The sequence below is a fragment of the Scyliorhinus torazame genome, chromosome 5 (assembly GCF_047496885.1).
Source record: "Scyliorhinus torazame isolate Kashiwa2021f chromosome 5, sScyTor2.1, whole genome shotgun sequence".
Lineage (NCBI taxonomy): Eukaryota > Metazoa > Chordata > Chondrichthyes > Carcharhiniformes > Scyliorhinidae > Scyliorhinus > Scyliorhinus torazame.
Window position 1 is genome coordinate 151,812,057 of NC_092711.1, and position 19,852 is coordinate 151,831,908.

The 19,852-nt window shown below is 47.7% G+C and overlaps 2 protein-coding genes across 3 annotated transcripts in view; one reads left to right on the top strand and one right to left on the bottom strand.

Annotated features, from left to right (window-relative positions):
- The window catches only part of LOC140422076 (uncharacterized), a 329,884-nt gene that overhangs the window by 209,708 nt on the left and 100,324 nt on the right, over nucleotides 1–19,852 (top strand). The window lies entirely within an intron of this gene.
- Nucleotides 1,239–11,685, bottom strand: LOC140422077 (uncharacterized). 2 transcript variants are annotated; one of them, XM_072507079.1, is made up of 2 exons: nucleotides 7,332–11,685; nucleotides 1,239–4,982 (listed from the first exon to the last, which is right to left on the bottom strand). In XM_072507079.1, exon 2 carries the CDS (start codon nucleotides 4,636–4,638, stop codon nucleotides 3,712–3,714), a length of 927 nt encoding a protein of 308 aa, XP_072363180.1. In that variant the 5' UTR covers nucleotides 4,639–4,982; nucleotides 7,332–11,685; the 3' UTR covers nucleotides 1,239–3,711. The 2 variants fall into 2 exon arrangements, with proteins under 2 accessions (XP_072363180.1, XP_072363179.1); XM_072507078.1 differs by lacking the exon at nucleotides 7,332–11,685 and adding an exon at nucleotides 5,509–6,571.

Genomic DNA, 19,852 nt, shown 5'->3' on the forward strand with positions numbered 1-19,852 from the left:
TCCCTAGTCGCCTTAGAGAAGGTAGTGGTGAGCTGCCTTCTTGAACCACTGCAGTCCATGTGGTGTTGATACATCCACTGCTATTAGCGACTGAAGGAACAGTGATATATTTACAAATCAGGATGGTGTGTGGCTTGGAGAGGAACATCTAGGTGGTGGTGTTCCTGTCTGTCTGCTGTCCTTGTCCTTCTATATAGTAGTTCAGGGGTTTGGAAGGTAGTGCCTGAGGAGCATCGGTGAATTCCTGCTATGCATCTTGTAGATGGTACACACACTGCTGCTGCTGTGCCTTGGTGGTGGAGGGAGTGAATGATTGTGGGCGGGGTGCAAATGAACCAAGCTGCATTATCCTGCAAGATGCCGAGCTTCTTTAATTTTGGAGATGCACTCATCCAGGCAAGTGGAGAGTGATCCATCACACTCCGGACCTCTAGATAATGGACAGGCTTTCAGGAGTTAGGAGGTGAATGATTCACAGCAGGATTCCCAGCCTCTGACCCACTCTTGTAGCCACAGTATTTATATGGCTAGTCCAGTTCAGTTTCTGGTCAATGGTAACCCCTAAGATGTTGATAGTGGGGAATTCAACAATGGTAATGGCATTGAATGTCAGGAGGTGGTGGATAGATTCTCTCATAAGGGAGGTGGTCATTGCCTGGCATTTGTGTGGCTCAAAGTTACTTGCAGGACTGCAGAGCTCAGATCTGATCCATTGGTTGTTGCATCATTTAATTCTGACTATTGCTAGCTGTGTTTGATGTTTGGCACACAAATAGTCCGGTTTCATTCATAATATCACTCCTGCCTCGCAGTGCCAGGGACCCGGATTCAATTCCAGCCTTGGGTTACTATCTGTGTGGAGTTTGCACATTCTCCCCGTGTTTGCGTGGGTTTCCTCCATCGCTCTGGAGTCCTCCCACTGTCCAAAGATATACAGGTTAAGTGGGTTTATGGGTATATGGCGGGGGAACAGACTGAGGTAGCTGCTCTTGGTACGGTTGGTGCAGACTCGATGGGCCGAATGGTCCCCTTCTGGGACTGTAGAATTCCATTCTATGGAATAAACATCCTTGAGGATTCTTACAGCTTTGTGCTGGGCCATTTCAGAGTCAGCCACATTGCTGTGGATCTGGAGTCACATGTAGTCCAGACCAGGTAAGGAGGCAGATTTCCTTCCCGAAAGGGAATTAGTAAACCAGATGTTTTTTTTCTACCAACAATGGACAAGATCATTAGGCTTTTAGTTCGCGTTTTAAATATATGTATTTTATTCGAAACATAATCAATTATACAAATAAACAACAATCAAATACCATTGGCTTTCAAACAATTTATCATTTTCCCCCCTAAACTACCCCAACATCCCAACATCCCTTTCCCAACTGACACCCCCCCACGCACGGCGACAAACAGATCCTTAAATAGAGACAGAAAGACCCTCCGTCTTAAGTAGAACCCTCTTCACCCTCGGAGAACGTACTTAAGTCTTCTCCAACTGCAGAAATTCCGTCAAATCCCCCAACCATGCCGATACCTTCGGTGGGGCGACCGACCTCCAACCCAGTGAGATTCGCCGCCGGGCAATCAGAGTGGTGAAGACCCCATTCCCCTCCAGCAGCTCTGGCAGATGCGAAACACATGAAAGCCCCACTAAAGATCACGGCGCCATCGTCACCCCCACAATTCCGGCAGGGTCTCGGAAATCAATGGCCAGAATCCCCGAACTGCGGGCACACCCAAAAGATGTGAACATGATTGACAGGCCCCCTCCTGTACCTCTCACATCTGTCCTCAACCTCCGGGAAGAACCCACCCATACGAGCCCGAGTCATAACATGCAAAAAACTTGGGCAGCACGGTTGCATTGTGGATAGCACAATTGCTTCACAGCTCCAGGGTCCCAGGTTCGATTCCGGCTTGGGTCACTGTCTGTGCGGAGTCTGCACATCCTCCCCGTGTGTGCGTGGGTTTCCTCCGGGTGCTCCGGTTTCCTCCCACAGCCCAAAGATGTGCAGGTTAGGTGGATTGGCCACGATAGATTGCCCTTAGTGTCCAAAATTGCCCTTAGTGTTGGGTGGGGTTACTGGGATGTGGGGATAGGGTGGAGGTGTTGACCTTGGGTGGGGTGCTCTTTACAAGAGCCGGTGCAGACTCGACGGGCCGAATGGCCTCCTTCTGCACTGTAAATTCTATGAAAGAACATAACATTTACAAAACTTATATATACACATCGAGACAGAACAGATCCCACCATTACTCCTCCCCAACCCATGCTCCTTGACATAGTCATCCGCTTCTTCTGAAATCGTAAAATAATGTCCTTTGCCCTTGTGAAAGTCACCCAGAGTTTGTCCGGATACAACACCCCGAACCAGACCTTGGCCGAAAGAGCGCAGCCTGGGCCCTGTTAAAACCCAACCCACCTGCCATTTGGCCAGGTCGGCCCCAATGTCCTGGTAGATCCGGATCAGATTCCCCTCCCAGCTATAGCCTCACGTCGACTTCACCCACCTCAGAATCCTCTCCTTCTCCTGGAACTTGTGCAGCAGGCCGATCACTGCCTACGGCGGCTCCCCAGCTCTCGGCCTCTGTTGTAATGATTGGGGGGCCCGATCCACCTTCGGGGCCTTATCGAAGACCCCCTCCTCAACCAGCTTCGTGAACATTTTCAATACATAGCCCATGGCACTCGTTCCCTCCACCCCTTCTTCAGGCCTACAATTCACAGATTCTGTCGCCTGGACTGATTCTCCTGGTCGTCCACCTTCGCCCTCAGCACCTTGCAGGCCTCTTCCAGCATCACCATCTCGGCCTCCAGCAACACGATCTGATCACCGGGATCCAACACCGTCCTTTCCACCTCTCGGATAATCGCACCTTGTGACTCCAGGCGTTCCTCCACCCGCTCCAAAGTCCCATGAAGAGGGGCTACTGTTTCCTCAATCGCCCTGGACCTGTCCTCTTGCATCTCTTTCTGATGCTGCCGAAACACCCTCCAACTCAGTCATACTCTCAGTTGCTGCACCACACGGCTATACTCGACTTTTGCCGGGTGTTGTAACCTGCTGATATTCCACTTTGGAGGAGAAACCAACTCCCTCCACTTATTCTGCACTTTTTACAAACTAAGTGCCCATTAACCGGGCAGAAAGGGCCAGAAATCCAAGCTTACAAGCAGAAGTCACCTTGTGTGCGGCCGATAAACTCAGGGCCTCCACTGGAAGTCGTTCCAGGACATTTTTGTTATTTAATCTCACCAATCCCTGATTTTCTCTTTTGTTCTATCTGACCCTCCCCCCTTTCTCACCAGCATCAAACCCATCACATTTCTCCCTTTCTTTAGTTCTGAGGTAGAGTTACATTGGACGTGAAACATTAACTCTGTTTCTCTCTCACAGATGCTGCCAGACCTGCTGCGTTTTTCCAGTTCTTTCTGTATTTATTTTAGATCTACCTGTAATGGGGGAAAAACACTGTTTACTATTCAGGATAAAATAAATGTCCTTCATCAGCTTTTGTGGATCATTTCAGTGGAAATGTGCTCTCCCAGGCTCAAAGAGCATCAGCCCACTGGAGGCAAAGTCGTGAGGCCGGCCAGTCCAGCAGAAAGAAACTCTCTGACCCTCCCACTTCACCAAGTGTCAGAATGAACATGGTTCAGTCCTGGATGTGATTAACAGCAGCAATAACAGCAGAATCCAACCCTTGTCATCACTTGTGAACTCGCTGGTGTCTCAGCAGAAGTGTTGACCAAGTGAATCCCTTCTCACACACTGTGCAGATGAATGGCCTCTCCCCAGTGTGAACTCGCTGGTGTGCTTGCAGATTGGGTAACTGAGTGAATCTCTTCCCACAGTCAGAGCAGGTGAACGGCCTCTCCCCGGTGTGAATTCGCTGGTGTGCCTGCAGGTGGGATAACCGGGTGAATCCTGTCCCACAGTCAGAGCAGGTGAACGGCCTCTCCCCAGTGTGAATTTGCTGGTGTGTCTGTAGGTGGGATAACCGAGTGAATCCCTTCCCACAATCAGAGCAGGTGAACGGCCTCTTCCCAGTGTGAATTTGCTCGTGTCTCCGCAGGTTGCTTATTTGAGTGAATCCCTTTCTACACTGAGAGCAGGTGAACGGCCTCTCTCCGGTGTGCAGGATCTGGTGTATCAGCAGATGGGATGAGTTTCGAAACCTCTTTGTGCAGTGAGAGCAGCTGAACGGTCTCTCCCTGGTGTGAATGCACTGATGGTTCATCAGTTTGTGAGACCTTTTGAAGCTGCTCCCACAGTCAGAGCATTTAAAGGGTCTCTCATTGCTGTGAGTGACAGTGTGGCCCAGCAGATTGGATACCTGAGTAAATCCCTTCCCACACTCACTGTGGGTGAATGGTCTCTCCTCAGTGTGAACTTGTTGGTGTGTACGCAGTTCGGATGAAGTACTGAACCCCTTCCTACATGTGGAGCAGGTGAATGGCTTCTCCCCGACATGGACTGGCTGGTGCTTCTTCAGGTTGGATAACGTAATGAATCCCTTCCCACACTGAGAGCAGGTGAACGGCCTCTCCCCAGTGTGAATGCGTTGATGAGTTTCCAGTATAGATGGGAATCTGAATCTTTTCCCACAGTCCCCACATTTCCATGATTTCTCCATGGTGCTGGTGTCCTTGTGTCTCTCCAGGTTGGACAGTCAATTGAAGGCTCACACAGAACTCATGTACGGTCTCTCCGTGCTGTTTATTTTCAGTTTGTGTAAGTGGTTAAAGCTCTTTCCAGTCAGTGCTCTGGAACACTCTCATTCAGGTCTGTGTGTCTCGGTGATTTTCCCGTCACACTGATGGTTAAAATCATCTGAAGCAGGAAGAACAGACAAACCTTTTTCCTTCTCGATTCAAAGGCTGATGATATTCAAGTCCCCGTGAATTGAGTGAATCTGTCAAATCGGGACGTGAGGTTTGGTTTGAGATTTCTGTCTGTAATTCTTCCTCTTCTGATATCCTGTAAAAGGAGTTTACAAAATACATCATTGTCAGTCCAGGATCGGAATTCAGAACAGACTTTTCTAGTTTCTATGGAATATTCTTTCCTCTCTCATTCTCCAAAAGCTGTAAGTCTCCGTCCCACACACTCTCCCTCCATTCTCACTCTGCTCCCAATTCTCCTGAAGGTGTTGATTCAAGCTGATTGACAGATCCATGCTCACTGCTTACAATCGTGGACAGAGAGCCCTGGAAATCTTCATGCAGACTGCCAGCCTAACGGAAATATGTAACAGGACGAAAATTGTGTTTAATGTATAGGATTGTATCAGTTGGTTCAGATACAGGAGGTAGTGATTGATCATGATCTGGAACTTTCTGCCTATGAAGGTTCTCAAGCAGAGATGATCAATAATTTCTAACTGAATTGGATGGACGCTGCAGGGTTACTTTTGTCAATATTAAAGCTTATTATTCCTGTAACCAAAGACTATCCTTCTCACTATTTACCACCCCTCCAATTTTCGCACAATCCGTGCACTCACCAAGAGGCCTGGACCAACCTTTCCAGAGTCTGCACCCTCCCTGGATTCACTTCCTTTTCCTTCAGAGACAGAGTCCTTCCGGTCCTCCAACTGTTCCCATTGGTCAACACCTCAGCAGAAAGGTCAGAGGCTGGGTTCTCTCTGCACATGCGCAGCTTCCCATCGCTCCCAGGGACATGCGCAGTCCGGGCAACCCGCTCGGTGAATAGAGTGGTTCCGTTACCGCGGGGGATTCTGGCTCTGATGGCCGCCATTGCTTATCCGGACTCCAGTCTCCAAACTCCTTGTACTGGGATGAAATGGGGAGGGGGGGTTTCACACTTGTAGGGGTAAGAGCAAAATTGAATTCAGGAGAAACTTCTTTCCAGAGAGTAGTGAGAATGTGGAACTCACTACCACAGTGAGTGGTGGAGGTGAATAACATCGATATATTGAAGAGGAAGCTGGATGAACACATGAGGGAGAAATAAACAGACGGACTCACTGATAGAGTCAGATGGGAAAGCATGGGAGGAGGATGAAGTGAAGTAAAAATACTGGCAGAGATTGGTTGGGCTGAAAAGCCTGTTTCTGTGCTGTATATTCAATGTAATTTAGCCTGGTATTGCCTTTAACTCTGACATAGTCCATTCTGGATTAAGGAGAAAATGTTTCACTCACAGAACATTTCAGATCATTGTTTCCACTATTGTCCAATCAATGCCTTTGCCAGTCCGGTACCTGAGTGAGCTGCTGAGGCAATAAATTCAACCACAAACTTCAAATGGGATTTCTTCCAATATAATTTGAAGAGCAGATCTTTTTTCAAGTGGACTGAATTGGTTATATTTTCTCAGTCACAGTCCTTTCCGACAACAATTATTATTTATCAGCCAGTCTTATTCAAATTATGGAGTCTGTTTTATACAGTAAGACGTCTCACAACACCAGGTTAAAGTCCAACAGGTTTATTTGAAATCAAAAAGGTTTTGGAGCACTGCTCCTTCATCAGGTGAAGTGAGACCTGTAGAAGGAGCAGTCCTCTGAATGTTTGTGATTTCAAATAAACCTATTGACTTTATCCTGGTGTTGTGAGACTTCTTACTATGCTTCCTCACCTCCCCCCCCCCCCCCCCCCCCCCCCCCGCCCAGTCCAACGCCGGCATCTCCACATCATGTTTTACACAGGACAAAGCATCTGCTTGCTCAGTGCCCCATCCATCACCTGAAACAGTGACTCCCTTGACCTCCAGAGCACAATGGTGGCAGTGTGTGTACCATCTACAAGATGGTTCACGGTAGCACAGTGGTGGGGCAACTCGGTAGCACAGTGGTTGGGACAGCACAGTTGCTTCACAGCTCCAGGGTCCCAGGTTGAATTCCTGGCTTGGGTCATTGTCTGTGCAGAGTCTGCACATTCTCCCCAGGTCTGCATGGATTTCCTCTGGGTGCTCCGGTTTCCTCCCACAGTCCAAAGATGTGCAGGTTAGGTGGATTGGCCAAGATAAATCACCCTTAGTGTCCAAAAAGGTTTGGTGGGGTTACTGGGTTAAGGGGATAGGGTGGAGGCGTGGTCTTAAGTGGGGTGCTCTTTCCAAGCGCCGGTGCAGACTCGATGGGCTGAATGGCCTCCTTCTGCACTGTAAATTCTATGATTATGAACTCAACAGAGCTCCTTCGACATCAACTTCTAAACCCATAACCTTGACTGTCATGAAGGACAAGGACAGCAAACACATGGGAATAGCACCACCTGAAATCACCTCAGTGCGACTTGCAATAATCTGCTTCAGGGTCTGTGAATATAAAAAACCCTTCATGTCAATATCTGTGTGCACACAAACCTCTTTAGTTCAGAGCTGGAGGAGAAATTTAATCTGCCCTCTGGAAATGCCTTCAGATACCTTCAGGTCCGCGCCTTTCTAAAAAACAGGTGGTGGCATTTCCGTTGCTACCCCCACGTAGGATAAAGGATAGGGTGGTCTCTGGCACCTGGATAGGAGAGGGGAAGGTGTCGGACATCTACCAAGAACTACAGGAGGCGGAGGAAGCCCCAGTGGTGGAGCTTAAGGGCAAGTGGGAGGAGGAGCTAGGCGGGAGCTGGATGCAGGCCTATGGGGGGAAGCCCTAAATAGGGTCAATTCCTCTTCATCATGTGCCAGGCTTAGCTTAATTCAGTTTAAGGTGGTCCATCAGGCACACATGACGGCAGCAAGAGTTAGCAAGTTCTTTGGGGTTAAGGATAGATGTGCGGGAAGCCCAGCGAACCATATCCATATGTTCTGGGCATGTCCGGTTCTCAAAGGATTCTGGCAGGGAATCGCGAAGGCAATGTCCAAGATCCTAAACACGCAGGTGGTGCCGAGTCCAGAGATAGCGATCTTTGGTGTGTCAGACGATCTGGGAGTTCAGGAAGCGAAAGAGGCCGAGGTTTTGGCCTTTGCCTCCCTGATAGCCGGATGTGGAGGGACTCGAAACCCCCGAGTATGGAGACCTGATTTGGTGACATGGCTGGGTTTCTCAGTCTTGAGAAAATAAAGTTTGCCTTGAGAGGGACCATGACGGGGTTCTCTCGGAGATGGGCATGACTTGCCAATTTTTATACTCAATGCCCCAACCAATGAAGACAAGCATGCCATATGCCTTCTTAGCTACCTGATCCACCTGCGTTGCCACTTTCAGTTATATGTTTATTGTAATTTCCCAAACTACCACAGTCAACTTGCTCCTCATACCATGATAGTTTCCTTCTGTGAGAAACATCCAGAAAAATTAGACAAAAGAACCCTGTAACTGCCATAGCCCATCTTCATGACAACGTGGCTGCTTTGGGAACTAAATAACTTCCAACGTGCAAACACCTTTTCATTCTGTGCTCCTCATCAAACAAGGAACCAGGTAATCGCAACTAGCCTCAAAAATGGTCAGCCCACCGGAGGCAGAGGTGTTAGACCGGCCAGTCCAGCAGAAAGAAACCCTCCAATCATCACCAGTCACCAGATGTTAGAATGAACAAAATGCAGTCCTGGATGTAAGTGAGAGCAGAAACAATAACAACGAAGCCAACATCTGTAATTCATTGTGAACTTGTTGGAGTCACAATAGGCGTGATGAATCACAAACCCCTCCCCACATTGAGAGCAGATGAATGGTCTCTCCCCAGAATTAACTCGCTAGTGAATCCGTAGTTGGGACGGTTCATTGAATGTCTCCCCTGCTCAGAGCAGTTGAATGGCCTCTTCCAGGTGTGAACTCGCTAGTATTCCTGCAGGGTGGATCTCGGAATCCTTTCTCTCACTAAGAGCACGTTAACGTCTTCTCCCCAGTGTGAACTCGCTGGTGGTTCCGCAGGGTGGATAACCAAGTGAATTCCTTCTCACACTGAGAGCAGGTGAACGGTCTCTCCCTAGTGTGAACTCGCTGGTGTGTCCGCAGGCTCGATGAAGTAGTGAATCCTTTCTCACACTGAGAGCAGGTAAACGGCCTCTCCCCAGTGTGAACCCGCTGATGCCTGCGCAGGTTCGATGAATCAGTGAATCCCTTCTCACACTGAGAGCAGGTGAACGGCCTCTCCCCAGTGTGAACATACTGGTGTACCGCAGGTTGGATAACTGAGTGAATCCCTTCTCACACTGAGAGCAAGTGAATGGCCTCTCCCCAGTGTGAACATACTGGTGTATCCGCAGGTTGGATAACTGAGTGAATCCCTTCTCACAATGAGAGCAAGTGAATGGCCTCTTCCTACTGTGAATTCGCTGGTGTGACTTCAGGCTGGATAACAAAGTGAATCCCTTCTCACACTGAGAACAGGTGAATGGCCTCTCCCCAGTGTGAATGCGTCGATGAGCTTCCAGCTGAGATGGAGCCCTGAATCCCTTCCCATAGTCCCCACATTTCCACGGTTTCTCCATGTTTGAGGTCTCTTTGTGTTTCTCCAGGTTTGACAATCAGTTGAAGCCTCGTCCACATACAGAACACGTGTACTGTCTCTCCCCGCTGTAAATGATGCAATGTCTTTTCAGGCTGTGTAACTGGTTAAAGCTCTTTCCATAGTCAATACTCTGGAACACTCTCACTCGGGTGTGTGTGTCTCGGTGCTTTTCCAGTCACACTGATGGTTGAAATCTTTTGAAGCCGAAAGAACAGACAAACATTTCTCCTTCTTGATTCAAAGTCCGGTGATATTCAGTTCCAAGGAATTGAGAGACTCAGTCAGATTAAGAGATGACGTTTCAGATTTTTGTCTGTAATTCCTCTCTTCTAATATCCTGGAAAAACAATTTCCAAAAGACATCACTGTCAGCACTGGATAGAAATTCAGAACAGACAATTCTAGTTTCTAGAGAACATTCTTTTCTCTCTTATTCCCCAAATGCTGTAAATCTCCGTCCCACACACTCTCCCTCAATTCTCACTCTGCTGTATCTAATATTCACCCTCCCAATTCTCCTAAAGGTGTTGATTCAGGCTGATTGACATATCCCTGCTCACTGCTTCCTGTCCTGGTCACAGAGACCATAACAAATAGGATCTGCAGTTGGCCATTTGGCCCATCGAGCCTGCTCATCTATTCTATGGAATCATTGGCCGATCTATGTCAGCGACATTCTCCGTGTTACTGACCAGAGGCTGAGTGTGCTGACTCAATATCTGTGAGCTCATGAGGCCGAGCTGCAAAACATCAAGGAAAAGATCAACGATCCCGAGGAGAGAATCCTGAATGTTGAGCAAGTTGCCTCCTCGGTGAAGGCAAGAATTAAATCCTGGGAAAACCGGCCGAGTGACGTGAGGGAGGTCCTGGAGGATTTGGAAAACTGAAGGTCAGAGAAAGAACATCCGAGTCGTCGGCCTGCCAGAAGGTGTGGAGGGTGAGGCTCCCGTTAGGTTCTTCGAGGACCGGCTGCCACGTTTTCTCAAGCTGGATGTGAAGCCTGGGTGTTTCAAATTAGAAAGGGCATCGGATCCTGTATTTGAGGCCGAGGAATAGTTTTCATCCTACATGAATAGGATGGGAATAGAGAGATACGGACCCAGGAAGTGTAGAAGGTTGTAGTTTAGTCGGGCAGCATGGTCGGCACGGGCTTGGAGAGCCGAAGGGCCTGTTCCTGTGCTGTACATTTCTTTGTTCTTTGTGCCTGTAATCATTCACTTCCACAACTTGAAAGATCACCAGAAGGTCCTGAAGACGGGTAAGGCGAGGTGGGACCTGCCTCCATGAGGGAGTGAGGATTTCCTTATTCCAGGATTTTTCAACAGCAACACAAACGAAGCATCGAGACTTTGATGAAGTTTGAAGGGAACTATGTTGCTTTATCCTGTGACCCTGAAAATTATATTTGACAACTCCGTCAAGACTTTCGATAATCCGACTACTGCCTTGGTCTTCGTTAAATCCATGAAGGGCAAAGATTTGGAGGGATGGTTTGCAGCTCGGACTAACTCAGGCTCTAATCCGGACTCTTTCCCTGTCGTGGTGTTGTTGTTTGAATTTGTTATCTTTTATCCTGTTGAAGGGAGTTGTTATTCTGTAAGTCCCGCTTGAATGTCTTTTTCTCCTCGAGTGTTGCAGAGAATTGTATTATCTTATCTGTTATAGTAGATGTACCGTGTGCTTCCTTCTATTATCCGAGCGTTAATCATGGCAGAACCGAGTGGCGCCATTGCTGAAGGGTGGGTGGTGGTGGATGTAGGTCTTCACGGGTGGGTCTAAAATGTGGGAAGGAAATTCGATCCCCATTCCCTTGTTGGCCCTTATTTTCTTGTCCTCAGAGGTACTTCATTCACTGCACATTTTCAGGACGAGTTTTAGTTCTTCCGTTTACTCGGCCCCTGGTATTTCCCCCTCCAGACGTGTAAAGCTCATTCCGGGGGCGGGGGGGCCGGGGGGGGGGGGTGATCATTTGCGTCACTGCTGATGAAAGGTGCAGAATGCTGGAGAACCAGCGGCGTCTGGAGGTTTGTTTGATGAAGGCCCAGGAGGAAGTTTCCGCCGGAGTGAAGCTCAGTCATACAAACCCCACGCTCTGATTGGCTGGAGGACCAGACTCCTTCCGGTTGTGCAACTCTTCCCATTGGTCAATGCCTCTCAGGAGTTGAGCTCGCCTGCACACGCGCAGCTTCCACTCTCCTTCAAACATGCGCAGTCTCAGGCAGGGGGGAGATCACCGAGCCGCCTCCAGCTCTGGTCGCAGCCGTCAGCCGGTTGCCTGGAAACCTGGTCTCGAGGTGTAGAGGGAGGGGGTTGAACGGGTGGGGGCGGGCCTCCCGCGACCGCGACCGCGACCGCGCACTGGAACCCAGTGACGACACTTCGGAATAGAGTAATTCCAATTGGCTGATTCAGGCAGGGCTCTATTGTGATGTCACAGCGGATGTGAAGGTAAAACCTCCTCCTGTCTCCAACATCTGTGAGTAAAACACTTTCTTTTCTCCCACTTTCCATTTCTCATTCTGACCTTCAATTGGTCACTTGCAGCAACTGAAGGGAAAGGAAGTGAATCCAGGGAGGGTGCAGACTCTGCAAAGCTTGGCCCAGGTCTCTCTCTCTCTCTTAAAGACATTGACATTCTTTGCTCCAACAGCTTGACACATTTATTTATTTGGTTAAAAGAATGGTCTATTTCCTGAAGTTCACAATTAAAGGGCTGGTTTCCCCAGGAGATGGCTGAAATTTAAGAGGTCAGTAAATTAATATCGGACAGAGATATGTCCAGTGTTGTTAAATGGTACAGATTCGATATATTATTTATGGTTCTATAATGAAGTATATTTATTATTATTTCAGTAGTGTATTATTGTGCTGTAGCTACGGTATATATTTACAGTCATCTCTTCCCTCAAGAGTGTTAGTTTCTGGATTTCTCTTCAAAAGGGATCAGTGGAGTATTCATGAATGAGTTAATATTTTTAATATTTCTTTTGAAATGTTTTTTAAACAATGAATGCAACAGAATAATAGAAATTTTGTGGAAAATGGGTACAGTGCAGAACTGATACGGCCAGCATAAATACAAGCAACACATTGCAGAATTAATTCGTAACAGGATATTTGAGCGACCAGAGCCTCGAGATGAACTGCCTGATCCATTGAACAACCAGTTAACATAGTGAGTGGAGAAAGAGGGTAAGATTATATAAAAATGGAAGGATAATAATGCAGGACACCCCCCCAAAATATTACAAATGGACAAACAGCATAGTCGAATTCAAATGAATAACATAACATAGATGACTTAGAATCTCTACAGTGCGGAAGGAGGCCATTCTGTCCTTCAATCTGCACTGACCCTCAGAAAAAGCACTCCACGGAGGCACACTTCCCACCCTATCCCCGTAACCTCATGCATTGATCATGGTCAACCCACCTAACCTAACACCTTTGGACACGAAGGGGCAATTTAGAATGATGAATTCACTGAACCTGCACATCTTTGGACTGTGGGAGGAAACCGGAGCAGACACGGAGATCGTGCAAACTCCACACAGATAGCCACTCAAGGAATCTAACCTGGGTCCCTGGCTCTGTGCGGCAGCAGTGCTAACCACCGTGCCTCACTGTGCCCGACTCCCGACCTAAGTTGAATTTAATTCACTGATGGAAATCCCTGGAAGAGCAAGTCAGTCAAATTGGAACTTATATATCTGAGATAGGGGTCACATAATTTACCAAATATATCAGACTTTTAATGAACTACAGACATTAAACATTCCATGGGGGTGCATTCTGTAATCCGCCTATGCCAGTTTTGGATAGAGGGAGAAGTGACTGGTCTGCTTCTATATCGAGCCAGAGGGATGTTGGGTCCATTCTCACCCAATCCCTTATGAACCTTAGATGAGAGGCCAATTGATATAGCCCGATATTCCGGAGACCCAACCCTCCCTTAGCTCCTGTTGATTGGAGCTTAATAAACTTGAGGCGAGGTTTATTTTTGTTCCAGATAAATGTACTAATCATCCCATTAATTCCCCTAACGACTCTGGTTGACAGCAGTATAGGCAGCATCTGCAGAGGGTACAACAGTCTGGGCACCACATTCATTTTAATGAAGGCGATCCTCCCTCGCCATGAAATTGGAAGAGCCGACCACCGGGCAAGGACCCACCTAATAGTCACCATCAGCTGTGGAAAGGTGGCCCATATAGCTGTTTGAAAGAGGGGGTCATTGACATTCCCAGATATTTAACTCCCAAGGGGGAAACATCTGAAGGGGAAGTTAGCAAGAGGAGGGGGCCCTCAACCCCTCCCCACCTTGGACTCAGTAAAATTGATCTTAGAAGCAGAGAAGGCATTAAATCTATCCACTACCCGGGTGCAACTGGTTAAGATGAACATTGTGCTGTGGTTTTTATTTTTATCGGTCTTTTTGCCGAAATCGTTCTTTATGGGGTGGATAGGTTGGTTTTGTCATTTGTGTGGGGGGTAGGTTACAAGGATTAGGAAGACAGTGATTCAGAAAGGGCGACAGTCAGAGGCTTGGCACTTCCGAACCTGTTAGACTATTATTGGGCGGCAAACGTGAAGAAGGTGCATGTTTGGAGCAGAGAGATGGAGGCTTTGTGGGAGAGGATGGAGACTGGCTATTGTAAGGGGTGGGGGTTGCAGGTGCTGGCGATGGTGCTGCTCCCGTTTCCCCAGGATAGTTCTCAGGGAGTCCTGTAGTGGTGGCCTTGCTGAAAATATAGAGACAATTTGTGCAGCACTTTAGGTTGGGGGGGTTGAGGTCAAAGTTGATGCCAATCCGAGGGAACCACAGATTTGAGCTGGGGAGGATGGCTGCATCGTTTTGGGGATGGGAGGAGCGAGGGGGTGATGGAAATGAAGGACTTATTTCTATAGGGGCAGTTTGCGAGTTTAGGGAGTTGGCGGAGAAGTTTAGGGTCTCACAAGGGGAGGGGTTTTCAGGTAGATGCAGGTGCAGGACTTCGCAAAAAAGGATTTTCCAACCTTTCCGGTGACACCGCCTTCCTCTTTGATGGAGGGGATGGTGTCAGTGATGGAGTTCGGCAGGAGGGTCGTCTCGGCGATTTATGTGAGGAAGTGGGGGTGGAGCTGGAGGAGGGGCTGTGGTGTGAGGGGCTGCGGAGGGTGAACGCCTCAACCTCGTGTGCGAGGCTGGAGTTAATGCAGCTAAAGGTAGTACACAGAGCCACCTGACCTAGTTGTTTGAGGGGGTGGAGGATATTTGTGAGCGGTGTCGGGAGGGGATCAGCCAATCATGTTCTCATCTTCTAGTCCTGCCCGAAGTTGGGAGAAATTTTGGAGGTTGTTCTTCAGCACCATGTCGGTGATCTTGTGTGTGGATTTAGAGCCCAGTCCCCTGGGGGACATGTTCGGGGTGTCGGACGTACCGGAGTTGCAGGCAATAGCGGGGGATGTTTTAGCCTTTGCCTCGTTGATCACTCGCAGGCGGGTTCTGTTGGGATGGATCTCATTGAATGGTTGAGCAGGCTCGATGGGCCAAATGGCCAACTGCAGCTCCTATTTCTTATGACCTCTGTGTCCAGGACAGGAAGCAGTGAGCATGGATTTGTCAATCAGCCTGAATCAGCATCTTCAGCAGAATTGGGAGGGTGAATATTAGATACAGCAGAGTGAGAATGGAGGGAGAGTGTGTGGGATGGAGATTTACAGCTTTTGGGGAACGAGAGAGGAAAGAATGTTCCAAAGAAATTAAAATAATCTGTTCTGAATTTCTATCCTGTACTGACAATGATGTCTTTTGTAAACTCCTTTTACAGGATGTTAAAAGGATAGGATTTACAGACAGAAATCTCAAACATCACGTCTAGATCTGACAGTCACTCGGTTCATCGACCATTAAATCTGGAAGGAGAAATGTTTGCCCGACCTGTTGACTCCAAAAGATTTTAAACATCAGTGTGACTGGAAAAGCACCGAGACACACACACCCGAGTGAGAGTGTTCCAGAGCACTGACTGTGGAAAGAGCTTTAACCAGTTACACAGCCTGAAAACACATTGCACCATTTACAGCGGGGAGAGACTGTACACGTGTTGTGTGTGTGGACGAGGTTTCAACTGACTGTTGGACCTGGAGAGACATGAGGAGACCCAAAACATGGAGAAACCGTGGAAATGTGGAGATTGCGGGAAGGGATACAGTTTCCCATCAGAGCTGGAATCTCATCGACGCAGTCACACTGGGGAGAGGCCATTCACCTGCTCTCAGTGTGAGAAGGGATTCACTCAGTTATCCCACCTACAGACACACCTGCGAGTTCATACTGGGGAGAAGCCGTTCATCTGCTCTCCGTGTGGGAGGGGATTCACTCAGTTATCCCACCTACAGACACACCAGCGGGTTCACACTGGGGAGAAGCCATTCACCTGCCTTCAGTGTGGGAACGAATTTGGACATTCATCCACCCTGTGGAAACATCAGCGAGTTCACACTGGGGAGAAGCTATTCATTTGCTCTCAGTGTGGGATGGGATTTATTCAGTTATCCACACTGCGGATACACCAGCGAATTCACACTGGAGAGAAGCCATTCACCTGCTCTCAGTGTGGGAAGGGATTCAGACATTCATCCAGCCTGCGGAGACATCAGCGAGTTCACACTGGAGAGAGGCCGTTCACCTGCACGGTGCGGGGGAAGGGATTCACTCAGTCAACACACCTGCGGAGACACCAGCGAGTTCACGAGTGATGACAGGGGTTGGATTCTGCCGTTATTGCTGCTGTTAATCACATCCAGGACTGAACCATGTTCATTCTGACAGGGGGTTAAGTTTGTGAATAGGAGCTTAAATGTAATTTTAGTGGAGTCTTGTTATTCCCAAATTGATGTTTTATTGTTGCTAAGTCCCTCCTCCCTTCAGTGGCGGCAGCCGAATATTCGGCAATTGTCATCTCTGACCACGCCCCTCATTTTGTTGATTTTGGCCCTTCCCAACGCCCACCTTGGAGACTCGACACCACGCTGAGGTCTGATGACAAATGTTGTGAGTGGTTGTCTGCGGCCAAAGCTCAACAAATCAGAGTCAATATCTCCTTCCACACTCTGGGAGGCCCTAAAGATGTAATCATGGGGGAAATGATCTCCTATAAAGCTCACACCATGAAAACAGAGATTGGAGCGACAAAGACTGGTGGACTCCATTTTGGAAGTTGTCCGCCAATATTTACTTGTCCCAACACCGGAGCGACTGACGTACAGGAAGAAATTACAGCTCCAATTTGAACTGATATCTATGGATAAGGCTGTGGGTCAGTTACGGTGTTCCAGGGACACCTTGCACAAACATGGGGAGAAGGCTGATCACCTTCGGAATAAGGAAGATAACCTGGATCAGCTCCTCTCCAGGTTAATGCAGATTTCGGTTCATATCACCGTGAGCTGTATGAGTCGGAGCCTCCAAACACATCAGGTATGATGTTTTTTTTGGATGGTTTACATTTCTCGACCGGAGAGGGAGGCAGGAGATGGGAATTGGATTCCCCCCCCTGTGCCGGGCAGGAATATTGATGTGTATTGGGCAGCTGCAATCTGGCAAAGCCCCAGGTCCGGACAGCTTCCCAGCTGAATTTTAGAAATGTTCTCGGAGCAGCTCATACCTTTGTTAATGGACATGTTTAACCACTCGCTGTGCAGGGGGTCACTACCCTTGACCCTCACTCGAGCCTCAATTTCTTTGCTCCTCAAGGGGGACAAGGACCCAGTAGAAGGTGGGTCGTACCGACCCATTTCACTTCTGAACACCGATGTTAAGCTGTTGGCTGAGGGCGTCGTTCCAGCTGGAGCCGTGTCTCCCAGTTATCGTGCCTGAAGATTGGACAGGCTTTGTGAAGGGGTGGCAGTTGTCGGCCAATGCTCAACGCCTCTTAAACATTGTCCTCTCCCCCTCCACTGCTCTGGAGCCTGAGGTCATTGTGTCTTTGGATGCTGAAAAACATTTGATAGGCTGGAATGGAACTATTTGAGATTTGGGGGAGATTTGCAATCGGTCCTACATTTGCCTCCTGGATTTGTCTGCTGTATAATGCCCCCGAGGCCAATATTCATACAGATTTTGAAAATAAATAAATTCAGAGTACACAATTTTTTTTTTCAGTTAAGGGGCAATTTAGCATCGCTAACCCACTTACACTGCACAACTTTGGCTTGTGGGGGTGAGACCCACGCAGACACGGGGAGAATGTGCAATTTCCACACACACAGCGACCCAGGGCCGGGATCGAACCTGGGTCCTCGTCGACTGGTGTGTAAGGGAACCCTTGGGTGGAACTGAATGTAGAATGGGATTAGAACTTAAATAATTACCAATCATAGTGTTAGGTTAGTAGCATGAACTTTATTCATTTTGTTTAATTTCCATTAAAGTTTGTTTTGCTAAGAGGAATGTAGTCCTGTGGTTCGGTTCTTTTAGTTAATTACTGAGTGTTTGGATTTCTCTTTAAATATTAACAGTCCCGACCAGGATTGTAACAGCCCGGGAGAGCATATTTCCACTGAGATTACCCTAAAAAGCTGATGAAGGACATTTATTTTACCCTGGATAGTAAATAGTGGTTTCCCCCCACTACAGTTGGATCTAAAATAAATACATTTGCCTCTGTTACATTGAGTCTACAGCACAGGGTCAGGCCAGTCATCTTGATTGGTCTCTGTCAATATTAATGCTCCACATGAGCCTCCACCCAGCCCTCTTCATCTCCCCCATCAGCATCTCCTTCTATTCCTTTCTCCCGCATGTATGTATCTAGCTTCCCCTTCAATGTATTCACGTTGTTCACCTCAACCACTCGCTGTGGTAGTGAGTTCCACATTCTCACCACTCGCTGGGTAAAGATGTTTCTCGTGAAATCCCTCAGTTACCTGTGATCCAGTTAAGGAACAAATTGATGGAAGAAACTATATCGATGGAACAATTCTAGTAACGGACACTAAAGAGGCGGCGGAAGGTTTTTCAGAATTTCCAAATCAAACACCGGCACAGAAAGGACTGAAAGCTGATCCGAAACCCCGTGGAAGTGGGAGAGTGTTCCAACTAGGGGCTGGTTTAGCACACTGGGCTAAATCACTGGCTTTTAAAGCAGACCAAGCAGGCCAGCAGCAAGGTTCAATTCCAGTACCAGCCTCCCCGAACAAGTGGCGGCTAGGGGATTTTCACAGTAACTTCATTGAAGCCTCCTTGTGACAATAAGCGATTTTCATTTCATTTTCATTTCACCTGAAACACTGGTTTGTGTGGTGGCTTGTCTTTTTGGATACTAGTGAGAAAGGTCTGTGGAAACAGTGAGAACTCAACCCTCTTTCATTAAACAACAATAAAAGTCTTCAGTAAAGTAGATGAAAGATAATGAAACATTACAAAGAACAATCTTATACTTCGGCACATTAACAGTAAGCACTTAGTCTCTCAAAGACGGGGAACACAAAGGCATCTATTTCCCACATAATCCTCAACTCTACCGAGACCCCTCCTTTTACCAAACAACAACCATAAATCCATTGGTCAAATCTAGCCAGTAACTACCACACGGTACGGCCTAAGTGACCAGGACTTGGGAATGGTCATCGGTTTAGCAAAGAAAATGATCTTTTGCACAAACTGGCCTTTTGTCTTCAGCACTTCATCTGTAGCTGAGCTGTTTCCCTGGGGACGGCTTCCCCTCACTCTCTCTCTTACTTGTTTCTTCAACACCTCATCTGTGACCAGCCTGCTTCCTGGCTCACAGCGCTCTGCAATTGAGACATTTAATAGTCAAAGAACAGCCTGTTCCCTAATCTTTCCTGTTCCTTCTGCTCTCTTAGTTGCTGCCCAGACATGGTTTACAAAGTACTTGGCTGTTTGATTTTACTTGTGCAAAAAAACAAGACATTCATTTTAATAGCATCCTACCATCCAGATCTCAGAATGAGCAGAAAGGGTTAATGACCATTAACACTGAACTAAATGGTCCTGTTAGTGAGATACAGGATACAGCTGAAAAAAATCCAATCCACTGGACTGAGATCAAAAGACCAGTCACAACCTCAGAACGATTGGTGTAAACTGATTGGTGAAATGTGTGGAAGATTCAAAGTATCAGAAAGAAAATGCAAGATCCAAAACGAAGAGGCTGTTGATGTTGCTCAGAAATAATTCAATGGAATCCAATCTAAATGGGATCAGGAGAAACTGACAGATTGAGAATTGTTTAAAGCTCAGACCAAACGAGAATATCAAACCTTTCTGCTTGAGCAGAAACAGCATCTGGATGATGTTCTTAAAGTGGCCCAAGGAAGATCTTGGCCAAATAAAGAACCAGTTCTTGGTTCAAAACGCAGCCATTTTGAACTTATCTCAAAAAGAGAATTTAAGGGCGGCATGTGGCTAAGTGGTTAGCACTGGGACTG